The 18,355-nt window shown below is 32.9% G+C and overlaps 1 protein-coding gene across 10 annotated transcripts in view; it reads left to right on the top strand.

Annotated features, from left to right (window-relative positions):
• Positions 1–18,355, top strand: part of COP1 (COP1 E3 ubiquitin ligase) — a 263,125-nt gene that overhangs the window by 67,153 nt on the left and 177,617 nt on the right. For 4 of the 10 annotated variants that reach the window (XM_009240673.4, XM_063726391.1, XM_024232778.3 and 1 more), the window contains exons 7-8: positions 2,881–2,940; positions 4,341–4,417. The exons of 3 other annotated variants lie outside the window; for them this stretch is intronic. In XM_009240673.4, the coding sequence (XP_009238948.1) occupies positions 2,881–2,940; positions 4,341–4,417 (137 nt within the window). The remainder of the gene's footprint in view (positions 1–2,880; positions 2,941–4,340; positions 4,418–18,355) is intronic. 3 more of the 10 variants (XM_024232782.3, XM_024232783.2, XM_063726395.1) reach the window with 1 other exon arrangement.

The raw sequence follows: 18,355 nt of genomic DNA on the forward strand, positions 1-18,355 counted from the left end.
ATAGTAGTTCACTTTTAAGGTCTTTGAGAAATCTCCAAACTCCGGTCTCCACAGTGGCTGAACTAATTTACATTCCCACCAGCAGTATATAAACATTCCTTTTTCTCTGCAGCCTCACCAGCATCTCTTTTTTTTGTTTGTTTTTTGTTTTTTTGTTTTTGTTTTTTCACTTTTCAATAATTGCCATTCAGACTGGTGTGAGATGGTATCTCATTTTGGTTTTCATTAACATTTATCTGACGATTAGTGATGTTGAGCATTTTTTTATGTGTGATGGCCACTTGTATGTTGCCTTTTGGGAATTGTCTGTTTATGTCTATGCCCATTTTTTAATGGGATTATTTGTTTTTTGTTTTTCATTTATTTATGTTCCTTGTAGATTCTGGATATTAGACCTTTGTCAGATATTCATTCTTCTTTTTAAATGTATTTTTTAAAGCAATTATTCTAAAGACCTCTTATAGTAAAGCATTTGTTTAAATAAAAATTTCAAGAGTGGAACATTTTAAGGTAGTTAAATGAAAATGTTTAAGAGATTACCATGGAGTGTTTTGCTGAATTAGAGGTCAGCAGCACTGGATGCTGGAGTTGAAAATGTCCATGAACCCAAAGGCTTCAGTGATGGTGGAGAATAACTGGGATGTTTATAGATGGCTAAAGTGGGTGGACAGGGATTTGGCTGCTTGGTGTGAGCTAGACAGTGGTTTTTATGTTATGGTGGAAAACTAATTTTAGGGTGGAAGACTAATTGTTGGAAATGGCCATGGAATGGAGTAGAAATAGTGAGTTCCTGTCTATTAATATAAGTCCTGTAAACTCTGGGGCTTTAGAGACTTTATCAATTGAGCAGTATCAATTGAGCAGCCGTTATTTGAAAGAGTTTCAGAACAGACAGTGTCTTTAAGAGTGAGCAGGGTTTCAGTTAAGGGGCATTGTGTGACATATTTTAAGGCGGCACAAAGTTTATTAAAGTAGATAGATGAGTTGAAAGCTTTTGAAAATGCTAATCACTCTTTTAACCCTTGATTTCTCCAATAGTACTGTCATTTCCCCTGGTTTTCTGGCTGCGACTTTGCCCTTCTTGATTGTTAATGCTGCTGCTTCTTTTGCCCATCTCTTTAACATTGGTGTTTTCTACCATTTCAGTTTTGTTTTTATCTCTTCTGACTATACTGATTGATGTTAAGCAGTTTTATTTATTGCCTTACTCAGATTTATTATTTACCTTTCTCATAGCTTTTGTACCTTCAAATATGTTGTTATTTACTCTGCTTATTCTGTCATGCCTCACTGTTTTCCACTTAGCAGAATTCTGTTAGTCCTTTAAGGCTCAGCCTCTGATTTAATTTTCAATCAAATTTTAGTTATCTAGTCCTCTTCTTACCCCACCAGCTCTACATTAGATGTGGTCTATATTCCCTTAATACGTTGTATACCATCATCATAATGCTTGCTATGATATTTCAACTATTGGCTTTCTTATTTGCCATTTCCCCTAGACTGAACTCAGGGTAATGGCTACAGTTGTTTTTAGATCCTGTTCTTCTCAGTACTTAGGAAGGTGCCTAGAATTGGTAAATATTTGAATGAATAAGTTATTAATTGTATTACCAACTTTGCCTGTGTTGCCACAGAAGATACTAATGCTAATAAGTCTATAAAAAACCCTGTTCGCCCTTATCAGTTATTAAAGAAATGAGTTAATAATAAGGTACTGTTTTCAATAGGTAGTAAAGAATAGTAGTTAAAAGCATGAATTCTGGAACAAGAAGCCTACCTTAATTTGAATTCCAGTTCTGCCACTTACAGAATGATTTTGGACAAATCATTTAACCTTTCTGTGCTTCATTTTCACATCTGGCAATCAGTAATATATAAGTATTAGTTGTTAATATTTTACATTTATAAATTTGTTCAATATATCCAGGTTAGAGTAAGACAACCGCATACTGATGATAGAAATTTAAATTGGTATAGTGTTTTTGGAAAGCAGTTTTCTTTTGATTGAATAATTTTATTTTTAATACTCTCAATAAAATCTGAAGTAACCTTTTAATAAAATCTGAAAATGAAATGAAATCTGAAACAACAATATGTTCCAGAATTATATATGATAGTTTGCAGGCAACTTAAATCTCTAATGAGAAAGGGAATGGTTCAATATATTAAATGTTATTCAACAGTTACAATGTTTGCATTTTAGTGGCATGGAAAATTATTAATGGTTTAATAGGCGAGATATAAAAGATGAAATACTAACTCAAATATGTTTTTAAAACCCTTAAGAAGGAAGTGTTAAGATACTGACTTGTGGTTGCTTTTGGGTGAGGGGATTTAACCTCTGTCAGACTAATCTTTGTTTATAAAGTGTGATTAAAGTTCTGGTGCAGTGGCTCATGCCTGTAATACCAGCACTTTGGGAGGCTGAGGTGGGCAGATTGCTTGAGCTCAAAAGTTGGAGACCAGTCTGGGCAACATAGTGAAACCTATCTCTATTTAAAAAAAAAAGTGTGATTAACAACTGACATGCTGAATTTTTCTGTTTAACAACTAAATGAGGTAATGTGAAAGTTCTTTGGCTATCTTGTATTTTTTTAAGTCACTGTCATTCATCTCTCATACTTTTATTGTAAAATCAAACTGTTGTGTTAAAGAAGTACAACATTGTGTTTTCACATAATTCTCTATCTTTGCATTAAAAAATGGGAACTTCTAGCTATATTTTGTTGATGGTTATCCCTCCTGTTAATTTGCCATTAGTGCCAAGTTTGATAGAAATTATTTTCCTAATGTAAATTTATTTTATGATCATGGTGATGCCATTTTGGTTTGGCTTAGGCTTTTTTTTTTTGTCTCTCTCTCTCTCTATTTAATCTGCAGCAACTGGAACAGATCCAGAAGGAGCTAAGTGTTTTGGAAGAGGATATTAAGAGAGTGGAAGTAAGGAATCAAGAATTTCTCACATCCTTAGCAATTTTTCAATTTCATGAAATTGTCACCTTTCCATTAAGTTGCTGTGTTAAGTTTATGGGATTGGTCTTAGGAAGAAAGGAACAGCTGTTACTTTTGTTTTAATTGAGAATGAATTTTTGTAGGAAAAAACATTCTGAACACTTGATGATAAAATATAGTCTAAATTTGTTTTACAATGTTTTATTGCCATAATTTTTCTCGATTAGATTGACAAAAAAAATCACTCAGTTTTCTTGGAGTGCCATCATAACTTAAAACTGTCAATTATTACCACTAAAATGCTTTTTTTATTAATAACTTTTACATACCTACTCTGTGCATTTCTAGGAGTTAAGGTTAATTAAAAGAGAAATATAAGAATACATTATCAATATTCTGGGAATTTACAGTTTAATATAGTTTACCTAAGGAAATTTATGGGAGGATCCTTGGGAGTCTTATAGGGTATTATGATTTGAAGTTTTTGCCTTTGGCTGTATTAATTTAGTTTGTGTTTTTAATTATTTATATGTATTGTAATTTTCTTTTGCTGATACATAGAACATGTTTAAGATTAATGGATTTAATATTTAGTGGATGTTCAGTATCCTCTGTAGCATTCTTAAGTTGTTACACATTTATGTCACTTACTTGACTGTATGATTGAGCTGAGGTTGGATTAACCAGAAATAATTCTACCTGATTATGCATCTTTAGTGGCATTTTAAAATTTGCTATTTTTTCATTAATCAAAGTTAGTACATAGAAAAGGAAGCTAGGTTGTCAGTGTGAGAGATAAAATTTATATAATGGTTGATTAGGCCTATTCCTCTGGATTACTGATCAAAAATTAGAGTTTAAGTCATTATTAAACAAAGCTGATATTTCAATCTTAATATTTGTGAAGAATATTTATAAAGCAGAGACTGACATATTCTGGGTGTTTTTTGTGTTTTTATGTTCACGAGCGGAACCTGATGATCCAGTTATCTTACTGTCATATTTATCTTAACATTTATCAATAGATTATCACCTGAATTAATGATATGCTAGTTCACTATTCACATAGTATAATGTACATGTCATTTAAAATATTTACATTTACATTTATCTTTTTCTGCATTTGGTGGCTTCATTAATGATGAACAATATTTAGTAAACAATTTATAGTTCTTTAAGATTGTGTACCATAGAAAAGGCTTGTCTCTTAACTTTTCACATGTCATTGCTTTTGTATTCTGTGGAGAGGAAGCCTTCAGAAATTTGATGTTGAGACAAACAGGGACTGATGAAAACCTGGGAATAGAAAGGAATATATCATGCCTCTTTTTGATTTATATATCTTCTATTTGAAATATCTACTATAATTCAAATAATTTTATTTTCAGGAAATGAGTGGCTTATACTCTCCTGTCAGTGAGGATAGCACAGTGCCTCAATTTGAAGCTCCTTCTCCATCACACAGGTACAAGCTTCACACTTGCAATTGATTAGAATTCATATTACAAAGTGTGCATATGGTCTAGTCCTTTAGGAGCCTTTTCCATGCAGTGTATGAAACCCCTGAGAAATTACTTTGGTCATGATATAGAAATGAGATTCATATGGCCCATCTGTTTCCTTAATGCGTTAAATTTCATGCCAGGAAGAGTTAGCGAGTAGAATACTATAATGTTATGAATTCACAGTTGGATTAAAAGTTTGATGAATTTCTTAAAGTAATGATAGCTTTAAATATCTTGTGAATTAAAGTCAGATGACATTAAAAAATCTAAATTTGAGAACATGAAGTGGTAATATTAGGGAAAAATGTGATAAAACCTTGGACTTCTCCCCCTAACTTGTTAAATTTTATTGGACAGATCACTTTTCCCACATTTAAAATGAGGGTAATAGACAGATCTGTTAGTTTAGATTTCCTTGGTATTTTCTTATAACTCCTTGTTATTAATTTAATTAATTCTTCTATATGCGATATTAGAATAGGATTATATTTGTCATGACCATTTCCCAAGATTTTAGAATAAAGCCTGGTTTCATTTAGTAGTAGGTATTTGTAAAACATGGTTAATGTGTGTGTTTCCCTTTTAGCTCTAAAATTCTACTTCATGAAATATATACTATCTGAATCTTGAGTTTTGAATTTTTATGCTTGAAATGTTCAAACTAAGAACAGTTTTACATGAAATCATTTGTTTTTGATTTGTTAAATCCACTCTGTTTAGGATAACGATTTAATGGAATCTTATCAGACAAATAGTTTTAGGGTAATGTGGACTATCAGGAAGTCCAGTTCTATCTACTATGGTAGATTATAATAACCTTCAGAAACTTTATCACTTTAGTAAAGCTATTATGGATCTAGTTCGGTACATCATGTACAGAAAGGGTGCAGGGATGTTCTAGTTAAGGAGAATTCAGAGGTTTGACGTTTTTCCCATTAATTATAGTATGGAGAATCCTTGTGAGTTCGTTAATTCTGGTGTTATTTTAGCTGTGTAATTCAGCCGATTTTCTTCTATATTTTACTTTCCTTGAAACATTTGAGAATGACTTGGTCTGTGTATACTGTTATCTTTAAGCCTTGAATTCAGTTCTTATATGCACAGGATCTTTGTCAATGGAATACTTATTAAATAAGTACATACAGGGAAGAAAAAGTTGTCACATCACAGAAAGTTCACTAATAATAATTCATTCCCATTGTCTTATTTCTCTCTGTTTAACGGTAGCAAATTTTTTTTTGTATATATTGTTTGCAGATCTTTGTTACTCAGTCTCTCACTGTTGGATTTTATGAACTTGTGACAGTATAGTGCATTTACTTAATTGCTCTATTTATTGAATGCCTCTGATGTGCTAGGGACTATTCTAGGTGTTGGATCTAGCTGACAAAGTCCCTGTCCCTTTGGAGCTTACATTTTGGGACGTGTGTATGGAGGTTGGGGGAGACACTAAAAGGGCCAATGTATAGCATAGTAGTAGTATATAACATACAATACAGTCATGCACTGCATAATGACGTTTCAGTCAGTGATGGACTGCATATATGACGGTGATCTCATAAGAAAATAATAGAGCACATAAAGAGACCTAATATATGACACTTGATATTGGCATTGCAGATCAAGTAGGGGAAATGACTGATATTCAGTAATGGTGCTGGGACATTGGTTTTTCACGTATATATGTGTATATATGTATATACACGTACATATATACATATGTGTATATACACGTACATATATACATATGTGTATATACACGTACATATATACATATATGTGTATATACACGTACATATATGTGTATATACACATACATATATACGTATGTGTATATATAGTATATACACGTACATAGATACGTGTGTGTATATAGTATATACACGTACATATATACCTATGTGTGTATATAGTATATATACACGTACATATATACCTATGTGTGTATATAGTATATATACACGTACATATATACCTATGTGTGTATATAGTATATATACACGTACATATATATGTATATATGTGTATATATACATATATGTGTGTGTGTATATACACACACACATACACACACACCCCCATCTTGGTTTGTGTAAGTATACTCTATGATCACATAATGACAAAATTGCCTAATGACATATTTCTCAGACTGTTTCCCTGTCATTGAGTGATGCATGACTGCACTACCTTAGGAAGAATAGTTAGGCATGCCAGGGCTTTGCAAGAGGATTTTGTTTTAGTTTTCATAGCCAGGCTTCTCCAAGGAGGTGACATTTAAGTTGACACATTAATCAAGTAAAGACTAATTATGATGGAAAGCTATGGGATAGTGTTGAGCAGGATCTGATTTAGATTTTAAAATGTTTATTTGGATCCCTGTGTGGAGAACAGAGAAGATGTGTCCCTCTCAACCCCCTGACATTGGAAGCTGGGGAGAAAAGTTAGGAAGCATTGTAGCAGTCCAGAAGAGAGGAGATGTTGGTTTGCATTAGGATTTTATTGATGGAAGAGGTAAGAGTGGTTGTATTGTAAAATAAAGTAGCAGATCTTGTAAAACATACTAGATTTCATGAAGTTTATGAAAATATTGTTGGAGAATTGCTAAAATTGCTTGCAAAGCTGTCATTAAATTAGATTCTAGCAGAGTTATATGGGTTAACAGTTCAAGAAGGGAAAATAGGCAAACAGTATTTTCTTCAAGAGTGTTTTGATATTTTCTGTAAACAAGTGATTTGAATATCACACAAGGATTGAGAGAGGCACTTGGGAAAAATGATGTAGCCCTTAAATACTCTTGAGTGAAAATGATCCTTAAGATTATGATTTGAAATCAGACATGCTGAGACAAATATTATCTTTTATAATACTATTCATATTTGATTTTTCTGTAAGCAATAGCAGGTAGTTGCAATTTTACTAATCTTTTTTCTTTCAGAATTATTAGCTTTATTATTTAAATGCCAGACAGTTTTTGTTCTTATTCCTCACTAAAAAGTTTTGATCTGTCTTTTAAGCAGGCTTACTTAAAAAAGCTCTTTTCTAGATTTGTTAGTTTTCTATAATGGATACCTTTATTATATGTCAGGTCACTGAATCCTTTACATAGATTCTGGGTTTATGTTTAGATTATGTATTTAAATGAAAAAGAAAAGCAGAAGCCAGATAATGGTGTTCTCTCCCTTTCCCAGCCCCTCACAGAACTTTATATTCTACCTACTTTGATTAGCTGTAATTGTCATATCCTATTTTACTGCTTCTGCCTTGTTTAGATCCTTAGCTTCGCCTCATCTAGCAATAATCTTTTAACCTATCCTCTTATGTGTTATTGCCAGAAATACGATGTTTCTTTCCTGCTTAAAATTTTTCAGGAGCTGCCTATCATGTACATTGGTTTAGATCCATCTCTTTGCATAACCCTCCGTAATTACCTAGCCCCAGCCTACTGTTTTTGTGCTTTAAAATTGTATGTAACTCTCAAAGCAGAATGTTAGGGTATCTTTGCTTACACTGGTCCTTTTGCCTAGAAACTTCTCCTGGATTCAGCTGTTAAGTAACTATCCCCAAAGACCCCAATCCTAGGGTGAGGTCTTTCTATTCTTTTTTTCAGATGCCGTTTCCCTAAAAACTTAGGGGAAGGGAAAAGGAAGCAGGAGATAGAATTAACCACTTGTTTTGTTTTGTAAAGATTTCTACTTACTTTGATCCTGTTTCTATAATATGTATTACTTTGGAAAAAATACATGTTTTCCATGCTGTACTGTAATCCTGTGAGTATTGTTTTTTTCTTATACTTCCACATTTTTATGTATTTATATATAATGGGGACTTAAATACAAGGTTTTGAGTAAATATATACCTAACCTAGAATGTCATTTAATTTTCACAGTTTGTGAATTTGTTAAAGCATCACATGTAGTATACTTAATAGGTTAATTATTTTAATCTTGCTATAAAAGCTATCAGCCATGCTTCGTTGAGGTGAGGTATGTTTTTTAAAAAAAAAAAAAAAATCAGTTGAATTTTTTAACCTTTTAAGCTTTCATCCATTTCAAACTTTCCGTAGAATCAATCAAACCAATGACTGCTATACTTAGAACCTTTTTAATCTGTTTTAAATTCTAAGGAAGAAAGTCTTCACAATTATCAGTATAAACCATAGTTTACATTTTATTGTTGCGTAGTTATGTGTGTCAAATAACGAGTAAATTAGAGATTGGTAGGCAAGCATAGTCTCTTTTACTTATTGTCAAGAGGAATTGGTTCTTTTGTATGGGAGGGTGATTATGAGGATATATATCCTATCTGCCCTTCTAGAGTATTGTTAATATTTTAGACTTTTTTTAACTTTTTAGCTCAGACTTTATTTAAATAATAAAGCAAAACATTTTTGTTAGGTTCTCTTCCTGGCAAATAGGACAATGCTGATTTTTTTTTATATTGAAACATACTTAGACCAGGTTTGATTATCTCTGAATTTTTGAGAGTGGTAAACTAGGTGGACTCTATGTGGATTAACACATGAGGATTTTAGGCTCTTTAAATATTATTTAGTTTAATATTATGTGTAATTGTATAGGAAGCAGAGCTAAATAACTTATTATTAAGCCTATGAAGCCATTAGCTTAGTATGAACCTAGCCTTATCCTTTTGTGGTTAGCTGTAAATCTGGTATGATGAGGAACGTTGGCATACTATTCGTTAGATTTTAAATCCTCTTCAAAGCCATTGCAGTAACTTTGCTTTTAAATTTCTGAATGTATCTTATTAATGTGATTTCTGTCTTAGAAATAGTTATCTCATAATTGCTTTATTCTTTGTCTTTAAGGAATTTTGGAATGGTGAGTTATTAGTCTCTTCTGTGTGTTCAGAACATCAGATAACTTAGTTTGAAAAATGATACATTAGTTGAAGCTTCTCTGTCTCCTTCAGCTGGGTATGCTTTATAAGATCCAGATAGTTGCTGGAGTTAAATTTGCCTAATAAGTCATGTTTTTCTAAGATAGTAAATAAATGTAGTACAAAATACAAGTACTAAATAAAATTTTTTGATCTACAATCTCTCATCTTTAAAATGCTTTTACTGATAAGAGATTGCTGTTGATTGAAAGTTTAATTCATTTTTTTAAAAAATTGTCATGCAGACATGCATTAGTTTGAATTCTGAATTGCCTATTTTCTGTGCTAGAGGAAGGAGGAGATTTATGAATAAAATATATAGGTAAGACTTTTATATGACATTTGATTTTATTTACTCTATCAGACATTTTTGAGACATACCTTTTATTTGTATTTCTATAATTCTGACAAAATTCCAGATGAATCAAAGTAAAGGGACAATAGGAAAAAACAAGGAATCATTTTATGGAGGCTAGGAGTATTTAACATTAAGAATATATATGTAGGATAGTGATCTAATACCTTGTGAATTTGTATATTTTATAATTTGAATAAATTAATGATATTTAAGAAACGAGACTGCATAATAGCTTCTGGACTATATTAAGACATTCCTCTAGTTTACCCATGTCATTCTATGCAATTATACTAATCTCTGGTCATTGAAAGAATATATGCTTGGGAGGGATATGGAGGACAGGGATGACTCTTTAGTATAGTAGATGAAAAGTGAGCCATCTTGCCTATTTTTGCATAGTGAGTCTTTGGCTGGATTATTACCCATTACCAATGCATTGTCAATGTCTGCCGCTTCACATATTAATGCTTAAGTTCTTAGTACTTTTTGGCAATTATTATTGGTTCAACAACTTTATTTTGTTTGGAATTTTTTTTTTAATGCAGGAAATGAAATGTTTTTATGATCAAGTTGAACTAATGCTTATTTAAGGGGAAGATTATGACAATACAAGAAATTATCTGTGCACAATTTAATACTTTTTCTCAAACCTTGAAGGTTAGGTGATTACAGACAGATTTTAAGAAATCTCAACTACACTTGCATTGGAGAGTTTTGAACATACGTGGTGTTTTGCTGTATTTTAATGAAGCTTACCTTTATGTGGGAGTAGTAAAACCATTTGATTGTTTTATTCTTGTGAGTACTAAAGGTTACTTGCCTTAATTCTGACCCTAAACCATGCCAAGGAGTTGAACTTGATGCCAAAGTCAGTAAAATAATTGAAGAATCTTAAGGAATCTTGATTGTGAACTAAAACAAAAACAAACACAAAACACAGGAAACAAACTTCCATGGCAATAATATAGGGGATACTCTTCGTACACCTGTAATTTCTCATTAAAATTGATAGGTAATAGAAATTCAGTAAGTTCTGAAAACCTTTCTTGAAACTCTGATTTTCTTTAGAATATTTGAAGAATTTATTTTCAGTCATTCAGCCAGTATTTGAGGTGGACCAGGCATGTATAAAACACTGTGTTAGAACCCAATTATTGAGAGAAAATATTTGTAAATCATATATTGGATTAGGTGCTAATGTGCAAAATATACAAGGAACAAAATATACAAATACTCAATGAAACAACTCTATTTTTAAAATGAGTAAAGGACTTGAACTGGTATTTCTCAAAAGAAGACATAGAAAAGAAGACATAGATATAGAAAAACAGGCTCAACATCTCTAATCATCAGAGAAATGCAAGTTAATGCACATCACCTCACATATTTCTTAGATTGGTCATATCAGAAAGATGAAACAAGTGTTGATGAGGACGTGGAGAAAAGGGAGCTCTTATAAACTGTTGGTGGTATTGTAATTAGTACAGCTACATTGGAAGACATTATGGAGGTTCCTCAAAAAACTAAAAATAGAACTACCATAAGACCCTGCAATCCCATTACTGGGAATGTTCTCAAAGAAAATAAAATCACTATGAAAAAAGTCCCATCTTCTTTGTCCCATTATTCACAGTAGCCATGCAAACAACCTAAGTATTTATCTAAATGAATGAATAGATTTAAAACATATATTGTATGTATATATATATACATACACACACATACATATACACATATACACACACACACACACACACACACACTAGAATACTATTCCACCTTAAAAAGACCCAGGAAGTTCTGTCATTTGCACCAACACAGATGAACCTAGATGACATTATGTTAAGTGAAATAAGACAGGCACAGAAAGACAGATACTGTATGATCTTGCTTAAGATGACATTATGTTAAGTGAAATAAGACAGGCACAGAAAGACAGATACTGTATGATCTTGCTTACATGTGGAATCTAAAAAAGTTGAACTTATACAAGTAGAGCATAGTATGGTGGTTAACGGAGATTAGAGGTGGATGGGGAGAAGGGAGAAGTTGGTCAGTGAGTACAAAGTTATAGTTAGGAAGAATCAATTCTGGTGTTCTGTTGTGCAACAAGGTGGTTATAATTAATAATAATGAATTGTATATTTTAGAATAGCAAAAGATTTTAAATGTTCTCACAAGAAATATTTGAGGTGGTGGATATGCTATACTGTGATCATTTCACAATGTATGCAAGGATCAAAATATTTTATACCTCGTAAATATTCACAATTATTATGTCAATTAAAGATAAAAATTTAAAAAACACTGTTAGGCACTGGGATATATTTGTGAATATGACAGACCCTAGAACCCTGTTCTCATGGTTACATATTCTTAGGAAGAAAAATAAGATATGTGAGTGAATTGATTATTCTCTTAAATTTTGGTGTAAATAGACTTTTTGATTCCAATAATTTAAAATTATCAAACTGTTGCAAAAACTGTAGTAATTATGATTAATTAGTAGGCATTTCAGGATTTCCATAAAATATCCTTGGGTTCTTGATAAGAACTAAAGTCATCAACAGAATGAAAGATAAAAATCATATGATCATTTCAGTTGATACTTAAAAAGTGACGTTGATGGCCAGGCACAGTGGCTCATGCCTGTAACCCCAGCACTTTGGGAGGCCGAGGCTGGCGGATCACAAGGTCAAGAGATTGAGACCATCCTGGCCAACATGGTGAAACCTCGTCTCTACTAAAAATACAAAAAGCTGGGCGTGGTGGCGCGCACCTGCATTCCCAGCTACTCGGGAGGCTGAGGCAGGAGAATTGCTTGAACCCGGGAGGCAGAGGTTGCAGTGAGTTGAGATTGCACCACTGCACTCCAGCCTGGTGACAGAGTGAGACTCCATCTCAAAAAAAAGAAAAGAAAAAAGAAGTGAGGTTGATGAAGTTCAATGTTCCTTCATGATAAAAACCTTCAATAAACTGGTTATAGAAGGAACACACTTCAACATAATAAAAGCCATATGTGACAAACCTACAGTTAGTCATACTAAATGGTGAAAAAGTGAAACCTTTCCTCTTAGATCTGGAACTCAACAAGGATGCCCACTTTCACCATTGTTACTCAACATAGTACTAAAAGTCCTAGCTAGAGCAGTCAGACAAGAGAAAGAAATAAAGGGCATCCAGATTGGAAAGGAAGAAGTCAAATTATCCCTGTTTACAGATGATATGATCTTATATTTGGAAAAACCTATAGACGCCACCAAAAAAACTATTAGAACGAAATGATACAGATTCAGTGAAGTTGCAGGATACAAAGTCAACATACAAAAAATCAGTAGCATGTTTATATGCCAGCAGTGAACAATGTGAAAAAGAATAAAAAGATATTCTTATTTATAAAGCCACAAATAAAATTAAATACTTAGGAATTAACCAAAGAAGTGAAAGATATCTATAATGAAAACTATAAAGCACTGATGAAAGAAATTGAAGACACAAAAAACTGGAAAGATATGCCATGTTAATGGATTGGAAGAATCAGTATTGTTAAAATGTCCATACTACCCAAGCAATCTACAGATACATTGCAATCACTATCAAAACACCAATGATATTCTTCACAGAAATAGAAAAACAAAAATCCTAAAATTTATATGGAATCACAAAAGACCCAGAAGAGCCAAAGCTGTCCTGAGCAAAAAGAACAAAAGTAGAGGAATCGTATTACCTGAGTTTACATTATACTATATAGCTATAGTAACCAAAACAGCATGGTACTGGCATAAAAACAGACACATGCGAATGGAACAGAGTAGAGGACCCCGAAACAAATCCACACACCTACAGTGAACTCATTTTTGACAAAGGTGCTAAGAACATACATTGGGGAAAAGATATTCTCTTCAATAAATGGTGCTTGGAAAACTGGATATTTATGTTCTGAAGAATGAAACTTGATTCCTGTTGCAAAGTTCAAATCAAAGTGGATTAAAGACTTAAAGGCCTCAAACTGTGAAACTACTACGAGAAAACATTGGGGAGACTCGGGGCAAAAAATTTTTGAGTAATACCCCACAATCACAGGCAACCAAAGCAAAAATGAACAAAAGGTACCATATCAAGTTAAAAAGCTTCTGCACACCAAAAGAAACAATCAGCAAAGTGAAGAGACAACCCACAGAATTGGAGAAAATATTTGCAGACTACTCATCTGACAAGGGATTAATAACCAGAATATACAAGGAGCTTAGAAAATTCTATAGGAAAAAAAAGTCTAATAATCATTTAAAAATGGGTAAAAGATTTGAATAGACATTTCTCAAAAGAAGACAAACATGGCAAACCAGTGTATATAGAAGTGTTCAACATCACTGATCATCAGAAATGCAAGTCACAACTACAATGAAATATCATCTCACCTCAGTTAAAATGGCTTTTATCCAAAAGTTAGGCAGTAACAAATGCTAGTGAAGATGTGGAGAAAAGGGAACCCTTGTATGGTGCTGGTGGGAATGTAAATTAGTACAACCACTATGGAGAATGGTTTGGAGGTTCCTCAAGAAATTAAAAATAGTAGCATATTACCCAGCAATCCCACTGCTGGCTATATATCCAAAAGAAAGGAAACGCATACATGAAAGAGTTATCTGCATTCCCATGTTTGTTGCAGCACTGTTCACAGTAGCCAAGATTTGGAAGTAACCTGTGTGTCCATCAACAGATGAATGAATTGAGAAAATGTGGTACACATAGTCAATGGAGTACTATTCAGCCATAAAAATGAATGAGATTCTGTTATTTGCAACAACATGGATAGAACTGGAGGTTATTATGTTAAGTGAAATAAGCTAGGAACAGAAAGATAAACAACACGTTTTCATTTATTTGTGGGATCTAAAAATCAATTGAACTCGTGAAGATAGAGAATAGAAAGATGGTTACCAGAAGCTGGGAAAGGGTAGTATGGGGCTGAGGGGTAGGGGAGGTGGGAACGTTTAATGGATAAAACAAAATTAATTAGAATGAATAAGATCTAGTATTTGATAGCATAACAGGGTGACTATAGTCATAGTCAATAATAATTTAATTGTACATTTAAAAATAACTTAAAAAGTATAATTGGGTTGTTTGTAACACAAAGGATAAATGCTTGAGGGGATGGATACCCCCATTCTCCATGTTGTGATATTACATGTTGCATGCCTGTACCAAAATATCTCTTGTACCTCATAAGTATATACACCTGCTGTGTACCCAGAAACATTAAAAATTTAAAAAAATTAAAAAGATCTAAAATCACTGCTTGATGATGATGTTAAAAGTTCATTCAAATTCTGAAATCTGAGGTGTGAAGAAGCCAAACTGCAGTGTTCATGAGTGTCAACCAAGACTCCTATTTGAAATGCAGATTTTAAAAATCTGATTGATTAGGTTTGAGGTAGATCTTAGAGATTCAAATGCCGGCCTGGGGTTTGGGAGTGGTAGAGATGCTACTTTAGAAAATATGGGAAGATTGATTAAGTAATTGGTGATAAGTCTGTGTTACTGACATGTTTTTAAATAAATTCTTAAATCTGACATGCTTATTTTCCTTTTTATAAGAGAAAGTTCAAATATTCAACACAAACATTTTATAAATGCATATTTCATGTTTTGTGCAGGGTGGGGGTAAAGATTTTTAATTCTTTTACTCTATTCTGTAAAGTTACACATTCTTCTGTAATGTCTTTGAAATACCTCAGATAAAGTTTCTGGGCTTGAGAGGGCCAGAAAAGTTAAAAATCAAGTCTCTGTAAAGGAAACAAATTATTGGTATATACCAACCATTCCCTGTTAATTCCATTTATATGCTGTGATTAGAGCCTCATGTTTATGGCTTTTTGTCCTTTCAGGTTAGAGTCATTTAGAGTCACATAGGAAACTCTTTATGCTTTAATTATTATAGATATACTTTGATTCTAGGAGGTCAGAAATGGGGGTACCTAGGGAAACCAAAGCTGCACATGGTAAAACTTGCTTAGGTATGAGGACAACTGTATACAAATGTAAAATTTTGTGTGCTGTTACCATTTACCATTTCTGCTGTTCATGCTGTCTCTCCTACCGAAGTCCCATCATATTTTTCCCATTCACCACATCCCCGAACCTTTGAATTTTTAATTAATTGTTTTTGGAATGCTTCTTTTTATTATTTCTGGAATACTTCTGAGGTTATTTCAGATAATTGTTTTTTTAAACCCTGATGGATTGTATCAACTATATCATCTGATAATTTAAAATTTCTACTGTGAATTACAAATAAATTGTAATCTACTCCAACTTGTTGGAAAGTAGTAATAGAATACAAACTAGTCAAATACACCACTTTGTGTAGTGAACTGAAACTTTCACTTATTTTGTTGGAGGCAAATCAGTCTTGTTGGTCTTATTCCTTTGAGCTTATTTTTGTCTATTTTTGACATTCTACCAACCGAAGTAGTTTACTTCCAAAAGTGATAAAGCAATAGACTCAGACCTGTTCCATCTTTTAGAAATTTTCCCTCACGCTTGCTTTTTATATCTGCTAGCAGTAAGTTTCTAAGGAAACTCCTCTTACAAAAAAAAAAACTTTTAAATGAGCTGCTCTTTTGCTTTCCTTTTTCAGTTTCAGAATTATTATGTAATAAACATTTTAAAAGGCAGTATAAGTATTAGGTTCCATAGTCCCTGTATGCATTATGTAACTATTACTCTTTGTAACCATGTACCAATTAAAAGAAGACGAGAGGTGCTGGGGAAATTTTTTTCTGGAGTTCTGAAACACTGTGATAGCGTCTGTTGTTTGAAGAATAAATTGCCCCTATGTCTTTTCTGTAGAAATCATAGATAAGTACTCTGTGGCCTAGTACTTTTGTTGTTGAACTAACCTTGCATTCCTTAAGTAAACCTAAATTTGTATGATATCTAAGTTTCCAAAATGTTTTTGGAACTCTTTTGGGTCAGAGTATAGTCATATTCCTTTCCTGCCTTCACCGATTTTGGAAAGGTAACAGAGTACGTATGCCACGTATCGTGTAATATTGATGGAAGAATAAGAGGGACTTTCCCATAATCAAGCGCAGTAATATTTCAACATAAAAACATGATGTCAGATGTGTTCAGACCAGGTTTTTTATTTTTACCTTTAAATAGGTTGCAAAATAGCATTTGCTTTTCAGAGTTTTGAATTTTAGGCCTTAAATCATCTTTTTGAGCCCAGACCTTTTTTTTTTTTTTTTTTTGAGACGGAGTCTCGCTCTGTCACCCAAGCTGGAGTGCAGTGGCGTGATCTTGGCTCACTTCAAGCTCCACCTCCCAGGTTCACGCCATTCTCCTGACTCAGCCTCCTGAGTAGCTGGGACTACAGGCGCCCGCCACCATGCCCGGCTAATTTTTTGTATTTTTAGTAGAGAGGGGTTTCACCGTGTTAGCCAGGATGGTCTCCATCTCCTGACCTCCTGATCTGCCTGCCTTGGCCTCCTAAAGTGCTGGGATTACAGGCGTGACCAAACTTTTTTTTTTTAAGGCCAAACTATATTGCCAAAAATCTACGTATTGCTAAAAAGCCATTGTCATCACTGACATTTATTTATACAAAATTTGTGTCCTTGAAATTCAGATAACATGAGAAGAGTTTAGTATTGTCTGTTTCTAAACAGGCAATGAGAGAAGATTTCATTTTAATTTTTAGTTGGATTTTGCATCAAAATCAGGAAGTCTATTTTAGAAATACTGTCCTAGAGGAGAACTGCATTTACATGTACAGGTTGCAACTGTCAAAGTAGTATTCCAGCTGTGGAATTGTGTCACTGCACTCCAGCCTGGGTGACAGAGTGAGATTGTACCTCTAAAAACATAAAAATAAAAAACAAACGACATTTAAAGAAATGAAAATAATGTCTGGTACATAGTAATAACTCAATAAATGTTAGCTGCTGCTGTTATTGTTGTTGACAGATTAGTTGCATAGATTTTGGGTGATATATTTGACTACTTGTGTCAAATGTTAAAGGGTATGTGGAATAAAACAAGAAAAAACATGAAGAATGATTTCTAGTATCTCTGGAGGTCTCTGCAAAATTGGGGCCACAACAATTTTGGTTGCTCAATAAATGGGATTTACTATTAATTTAAAATTAAATATTAAAAATATTAAATTATTAAAAATTTAGTATTTTCAGGTTACTTCTTGTTTGGTGTGTTTTCTTTTGGAGAAACTGGTTCAGTAACTATATGTAGAGTACTGGAAAGGAACAAGTTTTATTTGTAGCCCCACTTGGTTTATTTATTAAATGTAGAAGTTTATTTTTCTCTCTTTTACGTCTATAGCAAAAAAAAAATCAATGATAATAGTCTAATTTTATGTGAGTACGTGGCATTTTGGACTCTCTTTGATTCCCTTATTCATAATTCCATATTTATTGTCTATGTTTAGCCTAAAATGATCTCAGTGTGCTTTATTTTTGCTCATTGATTTAAAATTTCTCTTTATAATTTAATTAGCTAATGTATCCACTAATAATTTAAATTTAAACCATTCTTTTTCAATATAAAAGGCTAGTCGAAAATCAATATGCCTATTATCTTTCCAAGAGTAAACTATTGTTTTCTCTTGGCTACCTCTTCA

Source organism: Pongo abelii, chromosome 1 (genome assembly GCF_028885655.2).
Source record: "Pongo abelii isolate AG06213 chromosome 1, NHGRI_mPonAbe1-v2.0_pri, whole genome shotgun sequence".
Classification (NCBI taxonomy): domain Eukaryota; kingdom Metazoa; phylum Chordata; class Mammalia; order Primates; family Hominidae; genus Pongo; species Pongo abelii.